Source organism: Polyodon spathula, chromosome 14 (genome assembly GCF_017654505.1).
Source record: "Polyodon spathula isolate WHYD16114869_AA chromosome 14, ASM1765450v1, whole genome shotgun sequence".
In the NCBI taxonomy this organism is placed as follows: domain Eukaryota; kingdom Metazoa; phylum Chordata; class Actinopteri; order Acipenseriformes; family Polyodontidae; genus Polyodon; species Polyodon spathula.
In genome coordinates, this window is record NC_054547.1 from 33199310 (window position 1) to 33227201 (window position 27892).

The following is a 27892-nucleotide window of genomic DNA, read 5'->3' on the forward strand; positions in this document are numbered from 1 at the left end:
TTTTTTTTTTAACAAATACCAACAATACACAAAAGGTTCATGACTTTGTTTCCTCTCAGTAAGAGACTGGAGTCGAGATGACGCAATCCTCTACCGACACAGGCCATCCCTGGCCATCTGGGAAGAGCAATCACAGTATAGGCTGCTTCTGCAAGACCTTCATTGATTCATAGATATTTCTGGGGAATTTTTTAAAAGCTTCATAAACTTCATAAATGAGCTAATTCTATCTTTCCGCTATGATTTTTCTGTTTTAATAAAAGTTGACATTAACATACATTTGAAGAAGAACTCCATTGCAGTGCATATATATGATATATATATATATAGTATATAGCATATAATATATATATATATATATATATATATATATATATATATATATATATATATATATATATATATATATATATATATATATATATTAATGACAGATAATTTAACAGAAGTTTCATTATTGCTTAAATACGGCTTCATTTTTCCAATAATGATCCGTAACAGTTGTGAAATTCCCTGTAATGTCCCAATGATACTACAATGGTTCTATTATTAAAGCATGTATGATCCCATCTCAGATTATATGAAATTGCTCTGGTTGAACCTGTTTGAGTTTGGTATGTTGTTGCTCTGTCCCACCCATCTGTAAACCTTGTAAAATATATGCAGCATCTTAGTTATCCATCTACCTACAGTATCTATTAAAATCTATGTTCCCTTTGTACTTGTATAAAATGGTATCTATTAAGATCTAATATATATATATATATATATATATATATATATATATATATATATATATATATATACTATATATATATATATATATATATAGTGTTTTCATTAAAAGTCATTTTTTAATTGGCAGTACAAATTTTGATTAGTAAAGATGTCACATCTCTAGTTGGGGTCTTAATACTTTAATTACAACTTTATACTCAACTCCGCTGGCCAGGTCCCTTTAAATGCCTCCTAATCAGAGTGGCCCTGACCACTTACCTCACAGCTCACAGAGCCCTTTTGAAAGCTGTGATTTATGTTAGCACTTCTACAGCAGAGCTGGGACCCCCCCGTCATCATGGAAGTTAATTGGTCTCCCTGACAGGTGCAGAAAAGGACATATTGCATTCTCAGCAAGCTCAGGCCTTGGCTATGCAGGCCTCAGAGCCAGGAGGTAACCTGGTCGGCAAAGACCTGCAATTTAACACTGCAAGAGCCGTAAAGATCCCCAGTAGGTTTACAGTTACTCAGCCTTAACTCAAGGAATTATATTTTACTACAATGGACTTCTATAGCCTTTTTTAAAATATAGAAGCCAAATATTATTATTATTATTATTATTATTATTATTATTATTAATAATAATAATAATCTTTCAATCTTATACTGCAGTAGTACTGTGTTAGCCAATTCTGTGCAGGTGCCAGTCTTGTATTGATAACCTTTTCAAGGTAATGTCCTTCAGCAGTTTTTTTTCAGTTCTAGATTATTTATACACTATTTTTTGTAACCTTTTTTGTTTTTGTTCTTTAACAGTCAGACAAGAGTCTGGTTTTCCGAGTATATAACACCCTCTCTCTAGTGTGGAGGTGATATCTAGCTATCAGAGTATATAACACCCTCTCTCTAGTGTGGAGGTGATATCTAGCTATCAGAGTATATAACACCCTCTCTCTAGTGTGGAGGTGATATCTAGCTATCAGAGTATATAACACCCTCTCTCTAGTGTGGAGGTGATATCGAGCTATCAGAGTATATAACACCCTCTCTCTAGTGTGGAGGTGATATCTAGCTATCAGAGTATATAACGCCCTCTCTCTAGTGTGGAGGTGATATCTAGCTATCAGAGTATATAACGCCCTCTCTCTAGTGTGGAGGTGATATCTAGCTATCAGAGTATATAACGCCCTCTCTCTAGTGTGGAGGTGATATCTAGCTATCAGAGTATATAACGCCCTCTCTCTAGTGTGGAGGCGATATCTAGCTATCAGAGTATATAACGCCCTCTCTCTAGTGTGGAGGTGATATCTAGCTATCAGAGTATATAACACCCTCTCTCTAGTGTGGAGGTGATATCTAGCTATCAGAGTATATAACGCCCTCTCTCTAGTGTGGAGGTGATATCTAGCTATCAGAGTATATAACGCCCTCTCTCTAGTGTGGAGGTGATATCTAGCTATCAGAGTATACAACGCCCTCACTCTAGTGTGGAGGTGATTTGTGACTAACCTATACTGCACACAATGCTAATGACTCAAAACAAAACTACCTCTTCCCCTGTGTATAAAAAAAATTGAAAAAAGGGTGGGAAGGTCATTTTATTCTTATAGTGGGCAAACCAGTTTATGTACAGTACAGTATTTCATATACAGGCCAAGTATAAACCATCTAAACTTAAAGCACATGTGATACATCAATGTAATCTATACAAAGTTCTTCATTAGCTAACTTGAAAACCAGAAGACAACAGGGAAACTTGACAAGGTGAAAAAAAAAGATTTTAAGTCCCTGTCAGTTTGTATAAACTGTGAAAATTGCTAATGATTAACCAGCCCTTTGTGAACTGTTGGTCCAGTAAAAAGCTTCCTATTACAAATTGTTCCTGTTGGTTTCTCAAGGGCCGATATGGCTAGAAGCATGTTTCTGGAGTTGATCAGGCTAAGCAGAACTCTTCCTGGCAAGTCTCTGTGGATATGCTAGGAACAAGAAGATCTACTTTTTTCTCACCATCTTAGGCGAAGAAGTGGATAAGGTGTGGAATAATAATTGGTGTTATGCATATTATTGATGATTCGCGGCTCTCCTCAAGATCGCCAGACACCTCACTGACACCTATACAAGAGTTTAGCCAGGTGTTAATGAAGCCTTGGAACATGTGGATCTCGAGTAAACTGGTAGTTCTAACAGCTGAAAACGTGTTATTTATTTTTATTAGGTTTCATATGTTTATCTTTCTTGATTTTGGCTTATAAATTGAGGTTCTTAATTTAAAAAAAGATAGTACAAGTAATGTCTAACCCAGATATTCAGATGGCTTAGAAAATGGTTACAATTTTGGTAAATAACTCAATGGGCACTGTTGTATCACGTGCAGATGACAGCATAACAAACCCTTGTTTACTACAAACATTAATGGGTTGTATATAAAATTGTAGAAGTGGGCAGCACTCTTGGCTGCTAGTTCTTATTTGCATAGCTCCAGGAGTGCCAGCTAGGATCGTGTTATAGAAAGCTATTCACAAACTTAACGTTGACCTCCACATCACAGCCGTTTCGTGTTTCACAGTGGCGACAGAGAGTCTCCAACGGTATGCCGTAGTACATGGAGTAAACAGATTTAGGCTGTCCTCCAAAATCCTTTTCTTGGCTGATGAGAGAACTGACGATGGAACTGGGTTTTAAACCACCATCATACCCAGCAAGTAGCTCCAGCCCTAACTATGCTTCACTCCGAATCGCTTCCCAGGGGTTGCAAGGCGAATATCAGTAAATAAAAACATCAGGCTAAAAAACTGAACCAGCAACTCGCACACTACACTGCCCAAACACTAGTAATATTTCTTTATCCATGAGCCTTTGCTTTAACCAAGACACTTTAAAAGCAAAATCACATATTTTACGAAGCACTACCAAATAATGTTAAACCTATCGGATAAAGAAAGCTTGTTTTTTTTTTTTTTTTAAATCATGATTTACTCCGCATTTTATGGGTCCCTAACCACAAATGGTTTTAGATACATATTTTAAAGTCAAATTTCAAGTAAAATTTATCTTTTGAAAACAAACTGCACTATTCATTTCTCCACCAAGTAAATAAACAGTAAATGACATGAGTAATGTTTTAACGAGAAGCTATCGTCAGTGTCTTCAATATCAGTTTCCTTTGCTCTTACATTACTTTATAAACTCTTCCTTTAACTAGTACTCCTTCCTGATTAGAGAAGCATTATAGGTTTAAATGGGCCCAGTCCCCCTTTTCATCATCACCTTTTTGGCCCCTAGTTTGTCGATTACAGCATGCTGAATCTTCTGATCCATCGAGGTGTTGCCGATTATGACACACCTATTACACCAACAGATGTCTTAGTATTAGGTTTTAATTTACTCAGCTGCAGTGGCTTGGCTCAGGGGCCCCTCCAGAGCCAAAACTGACAAAACCAAAAACACTGATGGATAGCTGTCATTGTAGAGCTTCCCCCCTTGGTGAATGCCATCTTAGCTTCATAAACAGCATATGTAGGATAACTAACAGGAGTTAGGTTACAACCCCAATAAACTATCAAGAAATGCCTTACCAATAGGAAGAGGGAACAGCACAGCAATAAGAGGGTCATCTTTAGGTTCAGTAACAGCACTGGGAATTTGCTATTACTGGAGCAAAACAAGTATTTATTCCATCCGTGTAGTGAAAATATGTGTGTGACTTAAATAAAGAGCAAAAAATGAAAAAATATTTCCCTTCAAGCAAGAAAACAAACAAAAAACCAACACCACCTGAACAACATATTAGCCACCAAATGGAAACCAAGGACTAGAATCCTGAGCCACCAGACCCCTCTGTCAAAGTCCAGTGATCACAGCAGATATCCAGGGCTTAGTGTACGAATAACTCGAGGAGCTTTTTCTACATTTCACAGGATTATTCAAGAGAGTCCTTAAAGTTAATCTAAATTGGAAATTGGAAATAAAATATCTGACATAATACTCTGCAATACATTTTATGACCTGGGTGCTCTAACTACTAACCCTATAATACAGACCCAGCCAGCTTGGAGAGAACTCCTGCCTCTTAATACTCAAAAAAGTCAAATCTAGAAGTATTTACATAACTTAGCTTGTAGTAGGTCACCATGACATAAGTGTGCAAATTCCAAATCATTATTTTATACCAACTATAGTGTTATGTCTTTTCTAAAACTAAAATGAGCATATAAGCCTATGTGTTTCAATATGAAGAAATATTCCTTATATAGTACTAAGACCTTGAATATATCCTAGACATCAAAGGGAAAATGGGAATTGGGACACTCCAATTTATTTTTGATGTACTGCAATAATGCATAGAGGTAATAAAAACATCCCAAAACACTTGTTAGCCTACTGCAAAATCAAATCATTCCTCCCTTACTGGTTTACTACTTAGCCGATCTTAAATCTTTGAAAAGTGGTTCTAACGGCCTTCACAACTTCAATCTTTCAGCAAAATGGAGTCAGGTTTTCATGTCACCATGACAACAGCAAATATTTTTTTTTTTTTATTAGCAGTACTTTCCAAAATACTGATGTGCTTACCTTGATGACTTCTGGAGTCTGCTGGATTGACAGAGTTGGTCCAGTGTCTTGTATAGATGCAGGCATGGAGCTAGTTTGTAGATTCTCCTCAGACTTGCCAGTGCTTGCCACGGTTTCTTGGAGAAGACGCATTACTTCCCCTTCTCGGGACAACCTGCCCTTGCCTGTCCCGCTTTCAACAAGTTCCTGAGCAAAGTTTTCAATGCTCTCCAAAATACGCAGCAAGAGAGCCCCATCCTCCTCCTCGTTTGTAGTGTAGCCATGCCTGCTTGTGTCCTTTTTGGATGAGAATAGGGTGAGAGAGTCCACCGGAGGTTGACTGCTTCTGGAGTCAAAGGACAAGTGCTGGTGTGGACCTGCCTGCTGGCTGCAGTTCTTGAGCTCAGCGCTTTTCCTATTGAGATATGGTTCTAGCTCGATTTTTTGTGAAAGACACTCTAAATCCACTAGCAATTTGTCAATGTCATCCTGGTCATTGCTTTGACCGGGTTCCTGGAAAGCTCTTGGTTCTGTGTAGAGATTCTTAAGAGACGCATATGGCTTGCAGGCTCCAGGCAGTGCAAATGGCTCCAAATTTGGTTTAAAGGTAGTCCCATTCCTGATGTTTCCTGACAGTTTAGCAGTACTGTCACCAGTTTCCATCAGAGCAATTGGCTTTTTAGGCAACTGTCTGACCTCCATGAACCCCTGGCTGAATTTCCCTTCCCCTCGTAGCTCCTTGTCTAGCACTTTCCCTATGTCATGTTCTTCCTCTATATACAACGCTACCATGGATTCCTTACATACATTATCGCTGCTACTTGATAGCAATGAGTTTGCAGAGGAATAGCTGTCTGAACGGTTTATTGTTACAGCTTGAGGTAAGGCACTGGAACTACTGACAGATGTCAAGTTCTTATGAACACTGTTGGGGGTAATTGTATTACATTGCAGGTTGGCAAAGCTTTGTACTGATTTCACATTATTATCTGAGTCTTGAGGGATTTTTGGGGGTTCCAAAGGAGATGAGAGAGGTATAGTTTTAGTTAAAGGTGGGGAGTGGACCACATCTTCATATCTAGGTGGCTGTTCATTACCAAATATGGGGGAAAAAGGAGTTTGCTGCAATCCATGCAAACTATTTACAAGTTCGGCTAAGTCACTGTGCTCCGATCGCCCATGTTCAAAATCAAAGGGCAGCTTCTTCAGGTAGCTTGAAAGTCTTGCCATCACGCTCCTGTAGATCACCTCTGGGTTTGTGAATGAATCGTCGCTGTCCCCACCCATGGATTTATTTTTGATGCACTGCTTAATAATGTCAGTGCATTTCTTCAGGTCTTCTGAGCATTTGAGGAGGATGTCTAGACATGCCTTGATGTCTTCCCCTGAAGCACTGCTGTCTGCCTTGGCCTTTTCCAGGATCTTTGCTATCAGATTCTCTTCGGTCAAGCTATTCAGGTACAGTATTGGAATATTGTTGATGTTTTGCTCCAGGGAACTACTGCGACTCAACTTGTTCTCTTCCATCATGGACTTCTGTACGAAGCCAAATGGTGGGCAGTTCTCATCATTGCTGAAGTGCCCATAAATTATATCAAGATCAGTGGACCTTCTGTTGAAGGACTCTGGTCTCACTTTTCTCCCTTTCCTAAAAGTAACATGGCTGGTGGAGTACTTTATTTTCTCAAAAGAGAACTCCTTGATCTTCCCACTGGCTAGATTTATGGCGTCACCCGTTATGTCCTTAAGGCTAGTGGAACTCTGAATAGTCAATCCCTTTTTGACCCTGGGAGCACCCTGCATGACCTGGGGATAGTCCTCACTTGTAGCTCCAGCAGTGGCATTTTCAACAGCTGAAAATGTACTCCCGAGGTCTTGAGTACTAAAAGGTCGGCCATCAGTTGCAGGCTCAGCTGTAGTATCCAGCAGCCCTGAGCAAGTGCTGCAATGGGTCACAGTGCACTCAACACCGTGCTTAAGAACCTGACAGGGTCCACTACAGTAATGTACTGTGTGCTGAAAGCGACGATCAATGACAACACTGTTATAACAATTAGTAGTGCTAACCACGATGCGGTACGTTGCTGCCATGGTATAGATCTGCCTTTGTCTCACGATCTTCATACAACAGTCTTTAAAATAGGCATAAAAATGTTCTTTAGAAACACGTAATCAAAATGTCATTATAGGCCCCAAACTTCAGCTTTGTGCTTCGTAAAGAACACAAGATGTGATGAACCTCTTGAGGCCTGTGCTGGGATGTGCGTTCGAATTACAACTGCTTGTCCTGTGTCAGCAGAAGCCAGCCCACTCGGTTACATCTCATACATCAGAGCATGCACCACGCTTTGTGAATAATATCGCACTGTCCACCATCAAGGAATTGTTACTCACTTCTTAAGACCGCGGTCTGAGGCCAAGAAACAGGCCTGTCTGTAAGCTCCTAAGAACATCACAGTTTGAAAAGCAGAAACCTGCTGGCATGCAGCATTTTTTTTTTTTTTCTTTTCCAGGTCGACAGGAATCTCCTGCTGAGTGACAGATGTCTTAATCTATATTGCAGATGTCGTAGAGAGCATAAAATCCCATTTCAGGCCTGTTTAGTCTGGCTTTGAAGAATAAGAGGCATACCTGCAATAAAACAGAAAAAAAGCAGTTAAAACCTCTTTAGTGACTCTTGATCTCGTTGAAAGAGTCAGTTTAACACTTCTTATTGTGGAATTAACGAGACGGGAGAGTTGATTTTGAAAGCTGTGCTTTGATATAAAGAAAAAAGAAAACCTCAGTGCTGAAGTGAATTTACTGAAATCAGTGCAATCATCACCCTTAAGTAATCACACTTAATCCAGACATTTGTAACCTAAATAATTAAGTAACTAAAATTGGAGAGTCAGGTCCATGACAAAATCAGAAGACATCTATGCTATCAAATTCTTATATTAACTGAAATAGCAGCTACAGCCAGCTCTAAAGCGAAACAGACAAAACTCTTAATACCACATTTAACGTGACTATTGAAAACAAGCCACCTCATCCCATAAACAGACATACAGTACAAATACTGGCCCTTGGAAATTGAAACCATGGTCGACAGTCGTCCTGTGGCAAATAAAATTGAACAACAAGACCATTCCTGGAAAGCTTCTCAGCTTCATCTGACATGACTGGTAACACCTCCCTTTGAAGACGAGAAAGTTTGGACCTATCCCATGACATCAATAAAGACACTTGTAACTATAAAGTCTATATTTTCTTCAAGATGAAAATCAATCTGCTAGCCTTGCCAGTACTATTTAGGAACTGTTCAGATTTACTGCGTGTTTTAATTAGACTACTGGAAGCCAGCAGTGCTGCTGGCCCAGGAGTCAGTGAGCATGTTGAGTTACTGACTCTCCTAGTCGAGGGCTGTTTTCTGCCACTGAAGGCACTGCTGCTGATCACAACTGTATCGGGAGGGAGGAGGAGGCGCTAGGTCAGCAGAAGTTAAAACAAAGCCATTCTAAAACTTAAAAACCCAAAAAATTAAAAACAGACTTGACAAAGTTAGGAAAATTGTCATAATCGTTCACGTGGCTACGTTTCACTGCAAGCCATGTCCTGGTTTACTATGCTGTGCCACCAAAGGAAAAAGGAATCTGATTTCCCTTATAAAAGCACTACATGTTGACTAGTCCCCGTTCCTTATTTTTGTAAATCTATTGCTTTTACTAAACCATTTGCTTAGTGTACTTATTGAATTGTTTGAGTATGTATAGTAAAACTATATTTATTATTTATTATCAAATCAGGAATGTAAGACTCCAGAGGCAGTTTTCATTTCTAATTTGATGGTCTGTTGGTGGCCGCTCATAAACCAAAAGCATCTCAGATTAAGGACACGTCTATACATGCAGTACCTCATACATAGGAAAACTTTGCCTCATTAGTTGCAGCCAATAAAGCTATGGAGTAATAAGTGTTATAATAGGATGGGATACACACTGTAGAATGATCTGTACAATGTGCATCACTGGTATAAAAAAAAGACTGTCCTTTTAACCTCCAGCTAGGTTATATTTCTTTACCATTTTAATATGATGTGACATTTTTATGCTTTTTGCCATGTGTGCTCAACTGGGACTTCTATAAACTATACATAAGCATAGCTACTTTTCCCTTGACAATTATTTTTTTTTAAATCAATTTTTTGGTGAATAATGGATCTGTAATGCTCTAGATTTCTGTGTTTGATTAAAGAAAACTCTCATGGGATATAGTATACCAAGCAAACTTACACCCTCCAAAATATTACATATTAAACAGCAATAGGTTGCGAGTCCCAAGCTCCATTTCCAGTATTCAGCACGTTATGGACGGTAAAGACCCTTTTTGTACAAATGCTAAAGAAACAAGCAACATTGCAAGCTGCAGTTAAAATCTGCATCAACTCAATTCAATTGTACTATTACTATATATAACTGAGTCTGTCTCTCAGCCAATCAAAACACACGAAGCACAGAAAAACAAAATCAACTGGCAAAAAAATGTCTTCCTAATAAATGTGCACAACTGACTATATACTTGGGCAAAAGACCATTATGCTGTGCTGTCCAACTGCCAATGAGAAGACAGGAAATATCAATGTGGTATTAAAACAATGACTGCCACACCCTTGGCATTCCCAATCAAAGTTAGACCAGTGGAACGTCTTCAGCCAAGAAGACCCCAGCCTACAGCACTGCCCACTGAGGCTTTGGAAGATGGACCTCCCAAGCCCTGGAGTGTTCAATCAACCATATATCCGAGGTAGATTAGTGTCAGAAGCGTGAAATCCCTTCTTCATCTCACTCAGATAAGAAAGGCTCTCATAACTATGCTCCTCGTATTACAGATTGAGCACACCTGTTCACAAACCTCTCTTGTGAATACAGCTGCATGAATAATCAACCATCCCAAACAGCTTTTCTCATGCCCAACTGTTGGCACTTTCCCCATGTCTAAACACATCTGAATTGGTATTTTGAGAAATGAAAGTGGTTTAGTGGCTGTCTGCTCAGCCAGATTGAATTCCGTGGCTGTATTTAACCCTGCTACAGTAATGCAGCATGCTGTATGATATAACTGATGTTTAAGACACGTTGGCTTGAGCACTGCATTTATTCGGTACACTAAAAGGTTACTGTGTAAAGCAGTGTCCCCATCTATAACTGCCATCTGCAAATAACTTTGGGAATCAGACCCTGAATTCTGCCAGACGTCTTGAAATAAGTGTAATGAATTATGAATCAGCAGCTAATGAACCACAATTCCAAAGCAGCAAGATAAATTAAAAATAAATTCAGGGTCTGACTTCACATGCCTTTCTTCTGGGTTCAAATCTGGCTAATGTCCAAAGTCAAAAGTGTTTGACGGTTTCTACTTTGCCAACAATTAAGGAAGAATAAGCAGTTAAAATGACTGAATGGCAGATTGTGTTCAGGTCGAGCTGCACTCGTTCCTGTGTCATTGCCACTTCACCTTTCATAGTAATGAGCATCAATCATTAAGAGATTTAGTAGCTTCACCTAAATCCTGCTGAGAAAGAAACTCAAAGCATTAAACCAAAAAACTGCCTTTAGCACAAAAGCCAGCGATTTCTTTCATGGACAGACACACACACAGGGTACAAGAAATCGAATCTGGAGGCTGAGTATGACTCCCAAATACTTTTGAGAAAGACAGACTGATGATTGAGGAGATAAATATGGAAGACATATTCATTTGGCTGTTGTAGTCCTTCACGACAGTCTTTGAAGAGCTTATTCCCAGTTATATCAGTTATTTACTTATTTATTTTTTTAAAACAACCAAGTAACAAATTAAAACATTTAGTTTATAAAAATAAAAAAGCCACCTGGAAAAACGTACATTTCAGTTTTACAGGACATCTAGAAAAAGGCTGATAAAGCATTCTTTAAAATTATTTTATTAAAGTTGGGTCAACTAAAACAGCATTTGATACCCTTCGTGTAAACTAATAGTAAGTGCCTTTTTTTAAAAAGGCAGGGCAGAACAGCTGTGATTTCAAATATGTTTTACCAATCTTAAAATGCTCCCTCATCCACAGAATGTTTACATTTACTATTTTTCACATAGTCTGTGGTTTGGACACAGTTGTCTTGGCAACCGTGACAGCTTACTAATAGACTATTTCTTTAACAGAAAATTTGAGAAAGAGAGAGAGAGCAAGAAAGAAAGAAAGAAATAGAGAGTTAACTTCCAAGACTGGGGCAAATTATAAGAAATGTAATACTTATATTACATGGCAATACAACCACGCTAACTCATAGTTCTGTTTTGTAAATCACAGTTGTTGATCAGAACCAAGACAAAGATTAACGGCATTGGAATGCGATGAATGTCAAGCGCTACATTTGAAAAACCCCTCCATCTGTTTTATCGGACTTACCATACTTCTATAATATAAAATATGACATTGCACTCTCCAGAAAGGGCTGAGCCACAGTATAAAAGCCCACATTTTGCATGATTTGTCTCTTATTTTTTCACTTCTGCCAGATCTGGAAATTAAGCAAAATGAAGTACTGTCCCTTTATTTGTATGCTTGTGGTTTTGGTGGTATGGATCACCTACTGTACATACAGTAACTGTTCATCTTGTCAGATATAATTTTGTTTTACGGTTCACAAGTGCTTAAATAAATGTGTAACTTTTTTGTGTTTAAACTGTGGCTTTCTCATGGTGTTATTCTTACAGACCTGCCCGGAAGCCAATTTGTCTGAATGAACTCTGACTGTATAAATTAGAACTGAAAGGATGGGTGCTGGGAAGCACAGGCTCAGCTGTTTTAATGAACTTTGAATGGCTTAATCGATGTTTAATGGCAGAGTGTGCCAAGCTTAATGGGGATATAATGAACCAGTGCAATGAAGCTAAAAAGCACTCTACAGAACGGGTCAGAACGTTCCCTTCTGAAAATCGCTGGATCAAAAAGTGAAGATGCCTCTGGACTGCCTCTCCAAATTCAACAACAGATCAAGAGCCAGCTGTAGTCAGAACTTTATTATGTAACTATACTGTATGCATTTACTCTATTTTATTTATAATATATACACACACACACACATCATTTCCTGGTGTTTACCTATAGGATTTGTAATAGAGATGAGAACAACTTGTCCTCATGAATGTTCAGGAATGTACAGGGAAACTTGCACATCTAATTCCATTAAGGTACAAACAATGCATGTGCATGAAAATCTAGTTTGGAGGAACGGGCAACAGTTCTTTTCACCTCTGCCGTAAAACAAAACAAAAAAAACAAACAAAAAAAAAAAGGAAACTGTGGCTGTAACACATGTGATTTCTCTAGTTTTGATAAGAGCTAAATATCTTTCCTCTACTTCATTAATGCAGGATTTCCAAGTATGCTATTTAAGCCTTAACAGGACCTCATGTTTAGCCTCAAGGCTAGACTACGCATACACACACACACAACTCTCCTGAGCCATATAAGAAAGATGTAATAAGCCGGTCAAGGCGATTGAATTTTATCCCCACATCTGTGGCTTGTAACAATCAGACATGTGTCTTTTACCGAATCAGCAAAGTTCTCAGAGTAAATCGGTGGTTTTCCTGAGGACTTGCAGTTTGGTTTTCGTTATTAATGAATAGTGAAATTGCAGTTCCATAATGTGCTTTTTATTGAACTTTTCGATAAAATGCCTCACTTGTTATTAAACAATCACATGTTTGCAAGCTCCACATTGTCCATTTATTTATTTGGCTTTCGGTGGTTGCAGTTTATAAAGCACACATTTTGCATTACAACTGCTTCACAGCTGGGTCCAGCATACTACTTAGTTTCAATCAGTTGTGTGTATTTTTCTAACCAAGACAGACTGCTTAATTAGTAACAATATGACCGCTAGTGTATGTATATATAGCTCAATAAAAGAAGGTGGAAAGGGCATTAAAATATGAAACCCCTTTTGTTTAGTACCCTGTCCTGTCTAGTCATTGCAAAAGGCCTGCCAAGTAACCCTGCCATTATTTTGCTTCTCTATTTTCTTCAGTTATGACATTAAAAGCCTTCACAGAATAAGTGCTTAATGCTACAACAATAACTTCATAAAAGTAGGATTTTAGCATCGTTGAACATGACATGCTTAAACATAGCTGAAGGGCTGTACCCTTAACACAATGCTCACAATGCTAACACAGTGATACTGTTGCTAAAACACACATAAGCCTGTTTAGTATAAAATTGCGTTTGAATCCATATTATAAATAAAAAAGAAACACACACATATTGTGGACAAGTAACACAAATAAAATGAATGAACTGAAATGCATTTTTTATTTTTTAAATCCTGCGAAAATCAGGTAAAGTTGATGATAAAAAAATTTAAGTACTTGTAAATACCTGCAGGAATAGGCATGTTAACAGGAAATGCCTCCATTAGTTTTTTGGTTGGTTCTAATGCAAACGCTATTTTCCAATGATACACACCCCATGAGGAATGTGTTTTCTCCATTAGCTTACACTATTCTAGAAATATGGCTTCTTCCAGGATATCGGAGCTTAAACAAAGAGAACTAAAGCTATTTTTTGTCTCAGTGTTTTTTGTACTCCATGTCAGTGGCTGATTAGTCATACTGTGGTAGCTGTTGCTATGGTACTGTTAATCATATTAACGAATTGTTTTTGAAAACCCAATCCCACTGACTTGTTTGGACTGGGCAAGAGACATCAATCGGGACTGTGCCCTGCCCGAGACTAAATTTCATGGCTAAATTTTTCCTCCCGACTTGTAGACCAATGAAAGCACGCCTCTCTTGGCCTGAGTAATGTAATGTCTTGAACTGATTCTTCTTTCTCACGCTTAACTTTAATTACTTGATCATTTAGAGTGCTTCTGACGAAGCATTCACACAGCCACTTAGAAATACTGGCACAATTCATATTGCAATATGAAATGCAGGTTAATTAAATAAAGCTAAGCAGTGAACCAGCACTGGTGTTTTTACAGCCACACAGGCTTCAAAATAATCTCTGAATGCTTTTAGTTTAATGAAATGTGGCATCAGGTGACTTAAGATTTATTTTTTTTATTATTATTATTACTTCAAGCACACAGAATGTTCTGCTGTGTTTTTTTTTTGTAAAGCAAATCTCCCTCGACAAGCATCATCTTGAAATGCATAATGTTTTTTTTATTTTGACCTATAAATGTACAGCAACATTCCACTCGGATTTCCAATTTAGTACCATTGGTCCTGTTGTATATATCTTCCTAACTACTTGCATGCCAAATGTTCCCCTGCCACCAATCACACAGATCACCACCCTACTGACTTGCCAACAATAGAATAGTAAGTTAACTTCTCATCAATGGCAGATCCCTTCATCTCCGCTTGGCCTTCCTCCAGAACTTTAAACCTCTAATGAGTTTGGATAGACCATAATATGCAGCAACAGAAACAAACCCTGGAAATGCTAAATCTGGTGTTTCTCTAGAAAACAGATGTATGAAATCACTTTTTTTTATTATTGTTTTGTTTAGTTTTTGTTGCAGGCCCTCTCCCAGGATTTGGAGGAGGAGTCGCCAATTACTACAAACTGAAGCCAGTGACCTTCGAAGAAAGATACTCCAATGCATCACACTGCACAGACACATTGGTTCAAGACCTCACATGTTGCTGGGGATGCACGATGGAAGCACAGGCTGTGGCATTTGTCTAAAAACAAACACTTTGCAAAGTGATAAGAACTTTAAACACTAGACTTTGAGACTCAGTTTGTGCAAAATCTGATAATTTACTACGTTAAAACATAGCTAGTATATTATGGTACATGGCAATTAAGAAGGCTCTCTGTCTCATTACATTATAATAGTATATATATATATATATATATATATATATATATATATATATATATATATATATATATATATATATATATATGCTGTTTAGTTAACTGTCATGATTCAAACAGGAAGTAGTCAAGAACCCTGTAAATCTGCTCAACCTCAATTAAAACAACAGCTGGACAACGATTAAAGAACTGGGTCGATACTTATCAACTGCAGTACATTAGCCTGGGTGGCCTTTTGGAATAGCACCCAAACTAACATGTTATTAAACCATTTAGAAAGTTTAAGATTTAACAGAACAAGTGTTAATCAAAAGCTTTTGCATCCAGGGTTAATCACATTAATGATGAAACGTGTTCAAACTTACCTCAATCTGGGAAGTGGGAAGTGAAAACAGTACAGGGGTATAGAGCAGAAGCAGATCTAGAAGGGTGTGTCTGAGTGTGTGAGTGTGTAAGAGTATTAGTGAGTTTTATCCTAGTCAGTGGACACATCACATTTAAAATGATATACATAATACCATGATGCCACTTTAAAGACTTTTTTTACTTTTCCCGTTACAGACAGAGTGACACACACACAGCTAGTGAAGCCTGAAAGAAAGTCTGTTCCAACCTGACAGAAATTGGACCCGACCTGGCTGGAAATCTTTACGGCATTCCATGACTCTCCTAGGCGGGCGTCCGGATCCCTGATGGACAGGGACAGCAGCTATGGCAACGGGTAGGACTCCGATGACACATCAACTTGATTGAAACATCAGGGCCAGGCTGGAATGCAGCGACTGTCACGGCTCTTCAGTCAGGGTTAATGAAGCACCCACCAAAATGGCCTGGTGCTTGGCATACAGGCCTCTATGATTGACTCAGCATCCATGGGGGGTCTAATGTGAAGGTGCTTTTGGGATTTAATTGTCTGTTTACTATTTCCTGCTGACTAAAGGCTGTTAAAGATAATTTGACCCACAGGTTGTATGCAGACATTCCAAAGCTGTTAAAGGGGCCATAACATCAAGGAAATTAAGCAAATTACACATTCCACATATCATTTTGAAAAAAAAAGGACATTAGATGGTCAAGTAGGTTTCAATGGCCTGACTCAAAGTTCTGCACATTTCTGGGTTCTTGTTTTGTTATAAAAACTGTTTTATTCACGAATCACTTGACAAATTAATTCTGGAGTTTAAATATCTGTAGATGATTCACTTCCTATTTGATAACCCTTATAAAAAGTTTACCACAGTAAATTTGTATGGGAATTTAGGTTTGCTGTGTTTTTTAAATATACTTTATCATACCTCTCTGGGCTTTACCATGCTTTCACTTTGCTTTATTACACTTTACTATGCTTTATTATGGGAAACTTTTATAAGGAAATCCTTTTAATGTTCTTTTATCACTGATAGGTGAAATGGTAGTTATACCAGTCCAGAGATGATAGACAAAGAGGAGGAGGGGTAATACATTTTATTGGACTAACAACAATATTGTTTAGTTAGTCCAGTAAATAGTATAACCTCTCATTCTTTGTCTAATATTCTTTTATGCAATACCGCTTTCCCAAATTCCTTTAAAACCATAAAAGCAACAATGAACACTTGAACTTTCATTCCCCGTATTGTTTTGGATTTCTCGAATTTGATATCATATACAAGTAAGCAGACATTAGTTAGCTGCAAGACAGTAAAAAAATCCTGGTATTTTTCCACACATTTGTTAAGTGACCCATGACTGAGATGCCATCTGGTAACTCCATAGCTAGAAATAAAAATGATGGGAAGAGTAAGTAACCCCATGCTTTCCTCTAGAGAAAGGCAGAAAGGCAACACCAGCTGGAAAGCTATTCAAATAAAGCAGTCAAGGTTGCACAGCACTCTTACATTCAAACAGTAAAAGAAACAAATGGTGTAACAAAATTTCTATCTTCGAAGCTAAATCATCAGCTTCTCGCTTACAAGTGAAAATAAACAATATGCTTTTTTTTTTTTTTCATAAAAAGTGCAATAATATTTAGGCTACTGAGTAAATGTATCACATAAAACAACATTTTTAAATTTCAAGGCCACATTAAAAATACAAGCTCCCTGCAATTGATATAAATATTGTATGCAAGCCGTTTGTTTTCATTCGATGAAGTTTAAATATAACATGAAGTAGCAGACCAAAAAACAAAAAGGTTTTAAGTAGTGCAGTTATTTGGTTAACCTGGAATCAATTAGCGTAGCCCCCTGACTGTGACAGATGTTTGTATGCTGTAGTCAAAGCTGCACTACTCACAAGCAAGTCACGGAGGCTGGCCTTTGGAACTCCCATTTAGGGATGCTAGTGGAAACTCTTCAGTGAGGGCTGCATTGATCAGGTTCACATCTGACCAGGCCCTGGTGGCCCAGTACAGTATCTTTGCTGAACCTGAATTTTAAAGTACAGGGAATTACAATAAATTACAGACCAGTTTGACTAATAAGTCATAATGGCCAACATGGGAGGTCCAGTCTGCAGTTAATGAAAAAAGTACTGTACTGCAGCATAGTGACTTTGTAGTGGTATGCCTGTAATTGTCTGCAAGAGTATCTGTCAAAAAACACCATTACATTGTGGCAAAAACAATTATGCTCTTCAAATAGAATGACAAGTGGTAATGCCAGGAACTAATTTGAGAACCTTGAGTCACAGGGTTCTGGCAGCGCTCCTCTCCGGTAGCAGAAGCCCATACTGACACGTCTGAAGTACTGAGGAAATCCATTATAAATGACATGTGTCAGTGTGTGCATGGTTTTCAAGCTCAACAATTGCACATTGTAGTAGATCAGCCACTCACAAGACCAGCTTCCAGCAGGGCTCTCACTCAAACATCATTGGGAAGCTTCTGATTTTCAGGCAAATGTAGTGATAGCTGGCAAATGATCGGTGATGATTTCACATGGACAGGTCAAACTGCTTTCTATAAGAGCAGTGCTGTCGTTGCTCGACTAATTACACATAGAATATCAGCTTTATTAAAAAAGCATAGTCTTCAGGATAACTGAATAGCTACTTTGGCTTACAAAAGTCTGTAGTGTTTTATTGTTAAGGTGCTTATTTGGGTTTCTCACAACTGCATTTTTATATAGGCAAACTGCTCTGTGTTACTTTAATGTTGTAAAACTGAGGAGTCTGTACTTGTCAACTAAGTTGTCTATGGAAAACTATATTGGTCTCATGTTACTCCAACCCACATTTCGTCATATTGAGAATTTTAATAATAACAATTAAAATAATATTGCCGAAAATCAGTCATCACTGCATAGGCAGTGGTTTGCATGAAAACTGATCCAGTACATCCATTTACAGTATATTTCTTCCATAACCTTTAGCACAATCACAAGATATACCAGACTACTAAAGGATTAACATTTTGACAATAAGTATGTCAAATGTCCATTTGTACTTTCCTTCCAAAAGAGAGGATAAACTTCAGACAACCCCGTACCCTTCAGACTATTAAGAGGTTAATCATGTCCTGATGGATAGGGAGGTTCCAAGTTATGACCGGCTCAACCTAAGCAAAAAGTAATACACTGCTAAGCCTGCCCTTTAGGCTGATAAATCCTGCTTTGATAGAAGATTTTTTATTTTTTATTATTACTACTGGGATCAGAGTCAGCAGCTCATTTCTATAAAACAAACATATCCTGTCAGAGGGGAACTTGGAGCTGCCAGCGACATAAGATAAGTGCTGCACTGCTGAAAAGTATGGATACCGCCGAATACAAAATTCTGAGACACACAGTTAGGGACTGTACTGAACCACCCAACAACTCTTTCAACTTTATGACACAGCGTGCTTTCTTATTAGTTCAGTCTAGTATTTTATTTTTATTTTTTTAATATAGTTAAGTTTGTACAGATTTCAGAGTAGAAATTGTGTGGTTTAATACAGACATCCACTATTAGAACTTGTGTAAAAGTGCTTTGGCATGTGTTTCTGTTGAATATATACATTTAAAAATCCACACACACCACACAGCTATGCAAGCTTGCCCTTGCATCAAATTACATGCCACATTAAAAAACCTGTGTCAGAATAAATGAAATATCCTTCTCAAGGCCAGTGCATTCTGATCATGGCATTTCCTGCATCTGCACCTTGCAAAAAACAAAACAGATGAAGCCCAACAACCAGTTAGCCAACTTGCTTAAACAGGAGAGAGTAACCCATCAGATATGGAGTGCAAACGAAGAATCGTATCTTTTTCTTTTCTCATTTCATTTCTTTTTACTTTTCCAAAAGCTGGCTTCGCTGACGTACTGTTGAAAATACAGAGAACATGTCACTTCATAAATTCTGCTTTAAAGTAAACTCCCCCAAGTAAATAAGCCAGGGAAAGTGGACACACAGTCTACAGTGACGTTCAAATCTTCTTTCTAATTTCTCCAAGTGAGCTAAAAGTAAAAATAAAAGTTTAGGAATAACAATTTTTAGGAATAACAATTCTAAAGACTATCTTAACAAAGTTCCTTCTGGCTATAGGCAGTGCAGCACTGTGGTGCCATATTGTAGGCCCTTTTCCCTTTTCATTTAGTACAGCAGAGTGAGGCACCATTAATATTTTGAGATGGTGGTCTAAAAAAAGCAACTGCCACAAATCAATGGAAGGCCAAGAGTTACCAACCCATATCTCTGCTAGCCAAGCCTTTAGGTCAACTGGCTTCCCCAAGCTGGCTCCTGACAAGTTTGCTTTCTATTACTAGTAAACATGCAGCTGTTTAAAATGATGTCGTTAATCTTGGTTGGTATTATGTAAGATTATTATGTGCCTCACAATGGGTTTGCATTGCCCTATAGCTATAAAATTCACACCCTCATGACTACAAGCAATGACTTAAAAAGAAATCTGGTTGTTGCATCAAATATACTGCAGAAGAGATGAGCCGATACTGGGGGGCTGATGAGGTAATGCAGGCAGTGCTTTTAACTTGATCACACCTCCATGGAAAAGAAGTAGGTGAATCTGATATCCTGTCAATGCCATTGCAGAAGTGTTGAAAGATCTGGTATTGAATAACTTCTTGTTCAATGACATATCCCGGTTAACTACTGGAATAAAAACTACTGGAATGTACTGTATCTTGCATTGACACAAACCCAATGACAGAATGGCTGCGTGATTCACATTGATTTAGCTGTTAAAAATACTTTTTTTGCAGGCTTGTTGGTTATTCATCAATCCCTATTGGTAGATAAACCACAGTACTCCATTAAAGGAATATCCTCTATTTACCTCTACCTATCTCTTTTACTGTAGGAGATGTGCTGAATATTTTCAGCATGGATAGGATTATGACAATATGTACTGAATTGTCCAAAATAATAGAAGGCATTTTAACATGCAATTGTGTCGGCTGTCATACAGAAGGGCATCACAAAAATAAAAAAAGCCAGGATAGTCTCTCAGAAATCCAAACATATCTGTACATGCATCTCATAAGTAACTTTGATTAAAATCAATGAACACCTTTGCCACTTGTCTTGTCTCTTACTATTAGGCTCCAGTTTCCCCAGAATGGTACTGCATTTGAAGTCTTACCTGTTTTTAATACTGTTATACCTTGTATCTACTGAAAAGGTGCCTCATTGTTAACCATTACCTTTAAGTGACTTTGCAGCTGAAGCGCTCATGAAAACAGGGTTTATTTTATGTGCCAAATAAAAGGACATAATAACAAGCTAATTACACTAAACAGATTAGGAGGCAAAAGCACAACAAGGTAATATAATGTTATGCACAGTCAGCCAACCAGAAGTCTCTGCTGATGTTGTGCATGCTCTGTTACACTTTAAGGATAATGGCACACATGACCTATGCTTAAATCAATCATTTTACAAATGGCACGGTTATTTTTTTTGTGATTAGCACAGATAAGCACATTCTGGAAAAGGGTGTAGCTATGGGTAGAACAAAAGTTTTTTTTTTTTTTTTTTTTTTTTTTACTCACATCTATATCTCTTCAGAATTTAAAATAAGCTCACAAAGTATTTGAATTGAGACTTAAAACGAAAAAGCAATAACAAGTACCTGTTTTTTTGTCTTAAGGAGAAACACAATATTTTTTTTAAAAAGTACCAAAATAAGACTGTTGAACCCAACATCCCAAAAAATAAAAGGCGGAGAGCCAAGAACTAACACTATATTCTTAGGGAAATAAAGTGGAGGAGAAAAAAACAAAAAAAGAATGACTCATTTATTTTCTTATCCGACACTTCCTTAACTCTTAACAGCTTGACCTTGTAAGGCTTACAAAAACAACAGCACTCCCCAAACTCCGCAGATAAAGTCTGTTGTTGTACGGCCAGCAAGCCTCATTAGGCTGGAGGATCTGGCTTGCAAGTTTGCTCGCAATAATTACTCAAGACAGCCTGCTGTTCTTTCAGCTTTAATCTTTTTTTACAGAGTTTGTCTTGACTGTGAGCTTGAACACCACACATGTGTATTATATTGTCTTCTTCCACACATGGTTAGCAGTTGACTATGGTACAACGCTAGCAGTATTGCCATTTGCCAGTATGTAAGCTGGCACGAGATTGCTGCAGGTTTCTACCCAATTTTTTTATTCATTAAAATAGCATTAAAATTCTGCTTTCATAATGGCACTCCACTGTCTATACCCAGGAGTCAAGCACAATCATTGGAAAGCAAAGTAATGTTACAGTAGTTATTATACCCACAAGCCTTTCATGAAGTGCACTTCATCAGAACGTTATTGTCCCGAACCACCAACAGCCCTATTGGGATTAAGGGACCAGCTCATTGATATGTAGCTCCCAGCCGATGCTATAAAACATGCTGTCCTGATAAACCAACTGTAAACAAGATTCTGAATTCAATCTTGCTGGCCCATTGCTGCAGTAGCAAATGGACCAACCGCTGAGAGAATGACCATGTAGATTTAAGATTATGGTAAAGATCACAGAGCGTACCATATAAAACAAGATTGCTCCCTGCTGCTCCCTCCACCCGACATATAGAGTATTTGCTGCAGTTTCACTAGCAAAGGAATTTTAAATGATCATTGAACTAGTGCTAATCAATTACCCACCTCTACTGCGACCAGCTATTTAGACTCCTCTCTGTCAGTCCCACTCATTCGGAAGACCTCCCTCCCCTCCCTCGTATAGTGGGATTACACTTTCATCTGTTTTCATATTCCAATGTCATTTACCAGCACAGGAAGTAGGTAGTTAAACTGCAATAGGGTTATACTATGAACACAAAATACTAGAATGTCAGGCATTGAATACTGGAAATATGTTGTTTAGAAATCAAGGTCACTTTCTTTCGTGGACCTGGCCAGGAGGAAATCAAGGTTCATAATTTAGAAAGGAGTAAAAGGACCAAACCTTAACATCTGGAGAGAAAGCACATCTGAAAAAGGAAGAATGTACCACTGTACCATCCAAACCTGTTTTCCTTGTTCATTGATGAAAAAAAAATCTTCTGAATTGTACAATGTATATTACATAGACAAAAGTTGTTCATAAAATCTGCTACCACATTGTTATACATTACGTACAACTGGAGCAGGGTATAGTATCCAAAGCAAGTGGGCTCGTACCTCTAGTGGTTGAGTAGAGCTTCAGTGAAATACGTACTGAATATCTAGTGTACAAGACAGTGTTATAGAAGTGCTATGGTAGAATATGTTTGAAACATACAAAATATACGATAACACAAATCATTTTAAATTTTGAAAACTGAGCACCGTCCACCCTTTCCCCACTCCAGCTCTTCCAGAGCCAAACCTTTACTTTCTTCTGCAAATTATTGTACAGCATAAGCTGTGTGTAAAGAAATGTCTTGAAACCCCTCTGCTGTTTGTGATTTTTTTTTGTTAAATGCCCAGACAACCAAAAAAAAAAAAAAAGTGTAATGCAAACTGTGCAAGTGACATGGATGCTTAATCAATCTCTGGGGTCACTTGGCAAGCATAAGTTCATATTACTAGTATTATTCATATTTTTTAAAAGTAGTAAAATGTGACTCATAACCTGCTTGGAACGGTGACTGTTAGATAAAGCTTTGTCAGCTGCAGTTGGTGCTGCTGCAATGCAAGCTTACTGTATGTATGTATATATGTATGTATGTATGTATGTATGTATGTATGTATCTATGTATATATATATATCGTAAGCAGCTCAGTTACGTGTAAATAAACGTTTAAAAACGTTTAGTAAATGTTTTTACTTAAATTATAAAAACATGATTACTGTTCTACATAATGTAAACTACATGCAGATGTTTTATTCCATTTATATGGATTACCTGTAAAATAGGATTTTCAATCAAATATAAACAAGTAGCTATGGTGACGTCAGTAATAAATTATGCAAATAAGTATAAATCGAAGGTTCAAACCTTCCATCAGTAATGTGTTCCGAACCTTCGAAGGTCAAAATGTACCCTTTGTTGCAGCCCTAGTACATATACAAGGTATTGCTCTTTTGTAAAACAAAAGGCCTTCAGTCTTAACTGATGCGGATCATTAAAATGATTCTCTCAGGCTTTTCAACGGGATGTAAGGAGACGGTTTATTTAGTGAAGCATGAACGCAAGCTACATCAGGTTGTGCCCCTTTGCAATAACTGCTTTAGTTTTATTCCTTCCGAGTAAAACCATGTGTGAATTAACTCTTTGCTGCTGGCTCCGGGGATACTGAAGCCATTACTCAGCGGGAAATCTGCTTTCAAGCATTTGTGGGGGGAAGAAAGTAAACTAATGGAGAAACAAAAGGAGTCTGTGGCGAGACTTTAGTTCATTAGAGAGTACTGTACAGGTACTGTAATTGGACTGAAAGCTACACTCCTGCGGCCTTGGCTCAGAGATCACAGAGCAAGCCCTAGATCTCAACCAGCAATGAAAACAAAAAATGGGAGTAAGTGGAGGAGTGATGGAATCGCTGGAATTTTCAATAACTGTGGAAAAGCTGTATAGCAATACAAGAAAGGCTATTAATCATCATGAGAACAATCTTATCTTTCTCTCCTGTGACACAGAGCACAGTTCATACAACAGTGCATAGCCTTGTGCAGCTGGTGGCATTTTTTTATTCTCCAAATAGAGCTGCAGAATTCAGGTTGCTGGGGTAACCATGGCAATTATTCTACATTCCAAAGGAGGGTTTAACCTCACTCCACCAAACTGCTTATACCCAGTACATTAGTCAATATTATTATTATTATTATTATTATTATTATTATTATTATTATTATTATTATTATTATTATTATTGAATAAAAGATGTTTGACTTGGTAATGGATGTAAAACTGAAGTTAAAATAGGGAAACAAAATAAAACATGAAATATCCTGGCATTATCTTTTCTTATAAAAGCACCGAGATGTGAAAGTGAAATTGCGCTGGTTGAAGCTAGGAGCTCCCCTTTCCAGTAGCCTCTCCTAATCACTGTTGACAGCTGGCCTGAATTTGTCCGTATCACTTCATGTTTTCCATCCCCTATCATGCTGCACGAGAAACACAGTTTAACTGCTTCACCGCCACTGTCATTTGTTACCAAATCACAGTGCTTCTATTACAGCATGTCACAACCAAGTCCAATTTAACAAGCATGTTAGTGTCATGCACCCCCAACATGGCTGTAAATTAGGGCGATCACCATCACAAAAATGCAATAACCCACATCCTGTGTACGCACAGTACCTGTAGCAGGCCATCACAAAACTCTCAAGTGTGCCATACATAGAGGCATCTGCACCAAGGATGTACACCCCAAGCAGCAGAAGATCTATAAGTAAGCAAACCAAATTATGCAAGTGCATGCATAATGATCTCTATGGAAAGCCATCTGGGTCAAAAAAGCGTGATGCTACTTTAGGAGAGAGTCAGAATCTAATGGGACAGAAAAAAGGGAAGCACTTCATTCTGAAATACCTCACTTAAACAGTGCCCAACTTGCTGGAAATGTTGTGAAGTTATTTTTATATAGATTGTATATATTATGTATTTTTTGTTGCCACTTTGTTATGTGGAATGTAATAAACGAGAACCAAAAAGGTGAGTTTTTTCCTCTTCATTTTACATTGTCATTTCTATGTTTGTTTTATTTGAAATGTTTAAAGTTACATTTCAGTTTTTGTTTGCTTGTTCAGCTACAAAAAGGCACAAGTAAACCTCATGTTATTACTTTATGAAAACGTGTTGCTGGCCACTTAACTGTGAAGAAACGGCAATGGCAAGGAATGAAAAAAAAAGTGAAATTAAATAAAAACGTGTCAACTTTATGTACTCTATTTTGGGAATAAACAAAACAACATTTAACTTTATTTGGCATCCTTTGTTTTGTAGTTAAATCATATATATTTTTCCACTTTAAAAGTATGATATTGCAACATCTTGCTGTAAAATAAAGGCACAAACAAAGGGGCCATGCCCCCCTGGCCCTGCTGCTACGCTGTCTCTGCCTGCGTTCTGAGCAATATAATGGCTTTCGTTACTTTTTAAAAACAAACGAATATTTAAATTATGGAGTACAAATAAACATGAAAATTATCCGTTATTATTTATCCTCATCATGTAACTTTATACCAGTCATCTCATACAGCTTCTGTATTCAGGGAAGCTCCTTCCCCTTCCCAAAATGGCTTCTGTGTTCATTTCTAAAGCTCTGCTAACACCAACACCAGGACTCGCCAACCATGTGATTCTACGTCCGTTCCCAATGGGTCGGTCAGTCCTCAAAACTGCTGTCCTTATCCATCAGAAGCTTTCGACGCCAGACCGGTTGGGTTACAAGGATCGGGTCCTTTTTCTAGGGCAGTCTGTCTCGGTTTCACTCAGCTTATAAAAACTGTTAGAAATGCAGTATCTGCCATTCACAGATTTAAGCATGTCATTGAAAAAAACTGCCAAGTGTTTCTGCAACCAAAGTGACCCCAGTTTGGGACTTTGTAACCTGATACTACTGGCATGGTGTATGCTTGGAACAAGGGCTTGATTTTTAAAGAGAAGCATGCAGAAAAATCTGTAGATACACAATTGTCCTGACAGGGTTCTTCAGACAAAAGCCACGCCTACTCTTCAGAGTGTGTTGCTGACCAGTCCAACGACGAAATTCCCCACAGATAAAGATGCATCAGTAACTACTACAAAGTAAAATAACCATAAACCATCCATGTGTTTCCTGTGAGCATACTGCTTGTATGCAAGTCTACAGTAACAGGCAATGCTTTTTACAGATTACAGCAGTAACCAAACTATAGACTGTTAAAATACCTTGGAGTCTAAATTCCGGTATTCTTCTAGGGAAGATATTTATGTAAATCTCTAAATAATTAATAAAAGGCCACCTTGCTCATAAGCAGTCTGCTTTGTTTGGCCATGAAACAGTTAGAGATGGTCTTGCATCATGTACGTTAATCCTGTTAGAGGCTGCCTTTCCTTTTATCCAGCAGGAGGACACCAGCACAGCTCTCCTTCGGGAGCTGCTGATGTAAGTGAAAAGGTCAGTACAGACAGGCAGGCATAAACAATGTCTTCACGGCCTCATTTATTTATAGCCACCTCATCACAAAAGATAAAAATTGATTTTAAAATCAATTTATGTCAGCACGGATACAAAAACTAGCATAAAATAACGCTATTAGTTCAGGGAGTGATATATAGGCAGACATTTCTGGGGTGATAACTAAACTAATAAATCTTTTTTGTTGCTGCTCAATGACTGTTTAGAGGTATCACTGGAAGAGCATGGTCAGAGATACTTGGGTTCATTGTTTTGTTATTGTTATGTACAAAACATTTAGAACATGAGAAAGGTTACAAACGAGAGGAGGCCATTCGGCCCATCTTGTTCGTTTGGTTGTTAGTAGCTTATTAATCCCAGAATCTCAAAGGATCATTGAAGGATCCCAGGGTGTCAGCTTCAACAACATTACTGAGGAGGTGGTTCCAGACTCCCACAATTCTCAGTGTAAAAAAGTGCCTCCTACTTTCTGTTCTGAATGCCCCTTTAGCTAATCTTCATTTGTGACCCCTGGTCCTTGTTTCTTTTTTCACATCAAAAAAGTCCCCTGGGTCGACATTGTCAATACATTTTAAAATTTTAACTGCTTGAATCAGATCGACTCATAGTCTTCTTTGTTCCAGATTGAATAGATTCAATTATTTTAGCCTGTCTGCATAGGACATGCCTTTTAAACCACAAATAACTCAAAATCTCTCTTCTAGAGCAGCAATATCCTTTTTGTAGCAAGGAGACCAGAACTGAACACAATATTCTAGATGAGGTCTTACTAATGCATTGTAAAGTTTCAAAATTACTTCCCTCGATTTAAATTCAACACTTTTCACTATATATCCAAGCATTTGGTTGGGCTTTTTTTTTATAGCTTCCCCACATTGCCTAGATGAAGACATTTCTGAGTCAACATAGATTTTGGATCGTATTATAGTTTCCATAAGTTTCCATATAATAGAAGTCAGGCTTATTGGTCTCTAGTTACCTGGTTTGGTTTTGTCTCCCTTTCTCCAGTCAGTACAACCTCTGTCTCAAGAGGCTGTTGCATGATCTTAGTTAGCAGTTCGTAAAGAACTTATTTTATTTCTTGGAGTACTATTGGGAGGACCTCATCTGGCCCAGGGGATTTGTTTATTTTAAGAGCTCCTAGTCCCTTTAACACTTCTGCCTCGGTTATACTAAAGTTATTTAAAACTGGACAGGAACAGGTCAACATGTAGGGCATGTTCTCTGTATCCTCCTTTGTAAAAAATTGAA

The 27892-nt window shown here is 37.9% G+C and overlaps 1 protein-coding gene across 3 annotated transcripts in view; it reads right to left on the bottom strand.

Moving 5' to 3' along the window:
- LOC121327113 (serine/threonine-protein phosphatase 2A regulatory subunit B'' subunit alpha-like) overlaps nt 1-27892 on the bottom strand; it is a 77265-nt gene that overhangs the window by 22493 nt on the left and 26880 nt on the right. For all 3 annotated transcript variants that reach the window (XM_041270913.1, XM_041270911.1, XM_041270912.1), the window contains one exon: nt 5290-7899. In XM_041270913.1, coding sequence (XP_041126847.1) covers nt 5290-7392 — 2103 coding nt within the window. In that variant the 5' untranslated portion in view covers nt 7393-7899. The remainder of the gene's footprint in view (nt 1-5289; nt 7900-27892) is intronic.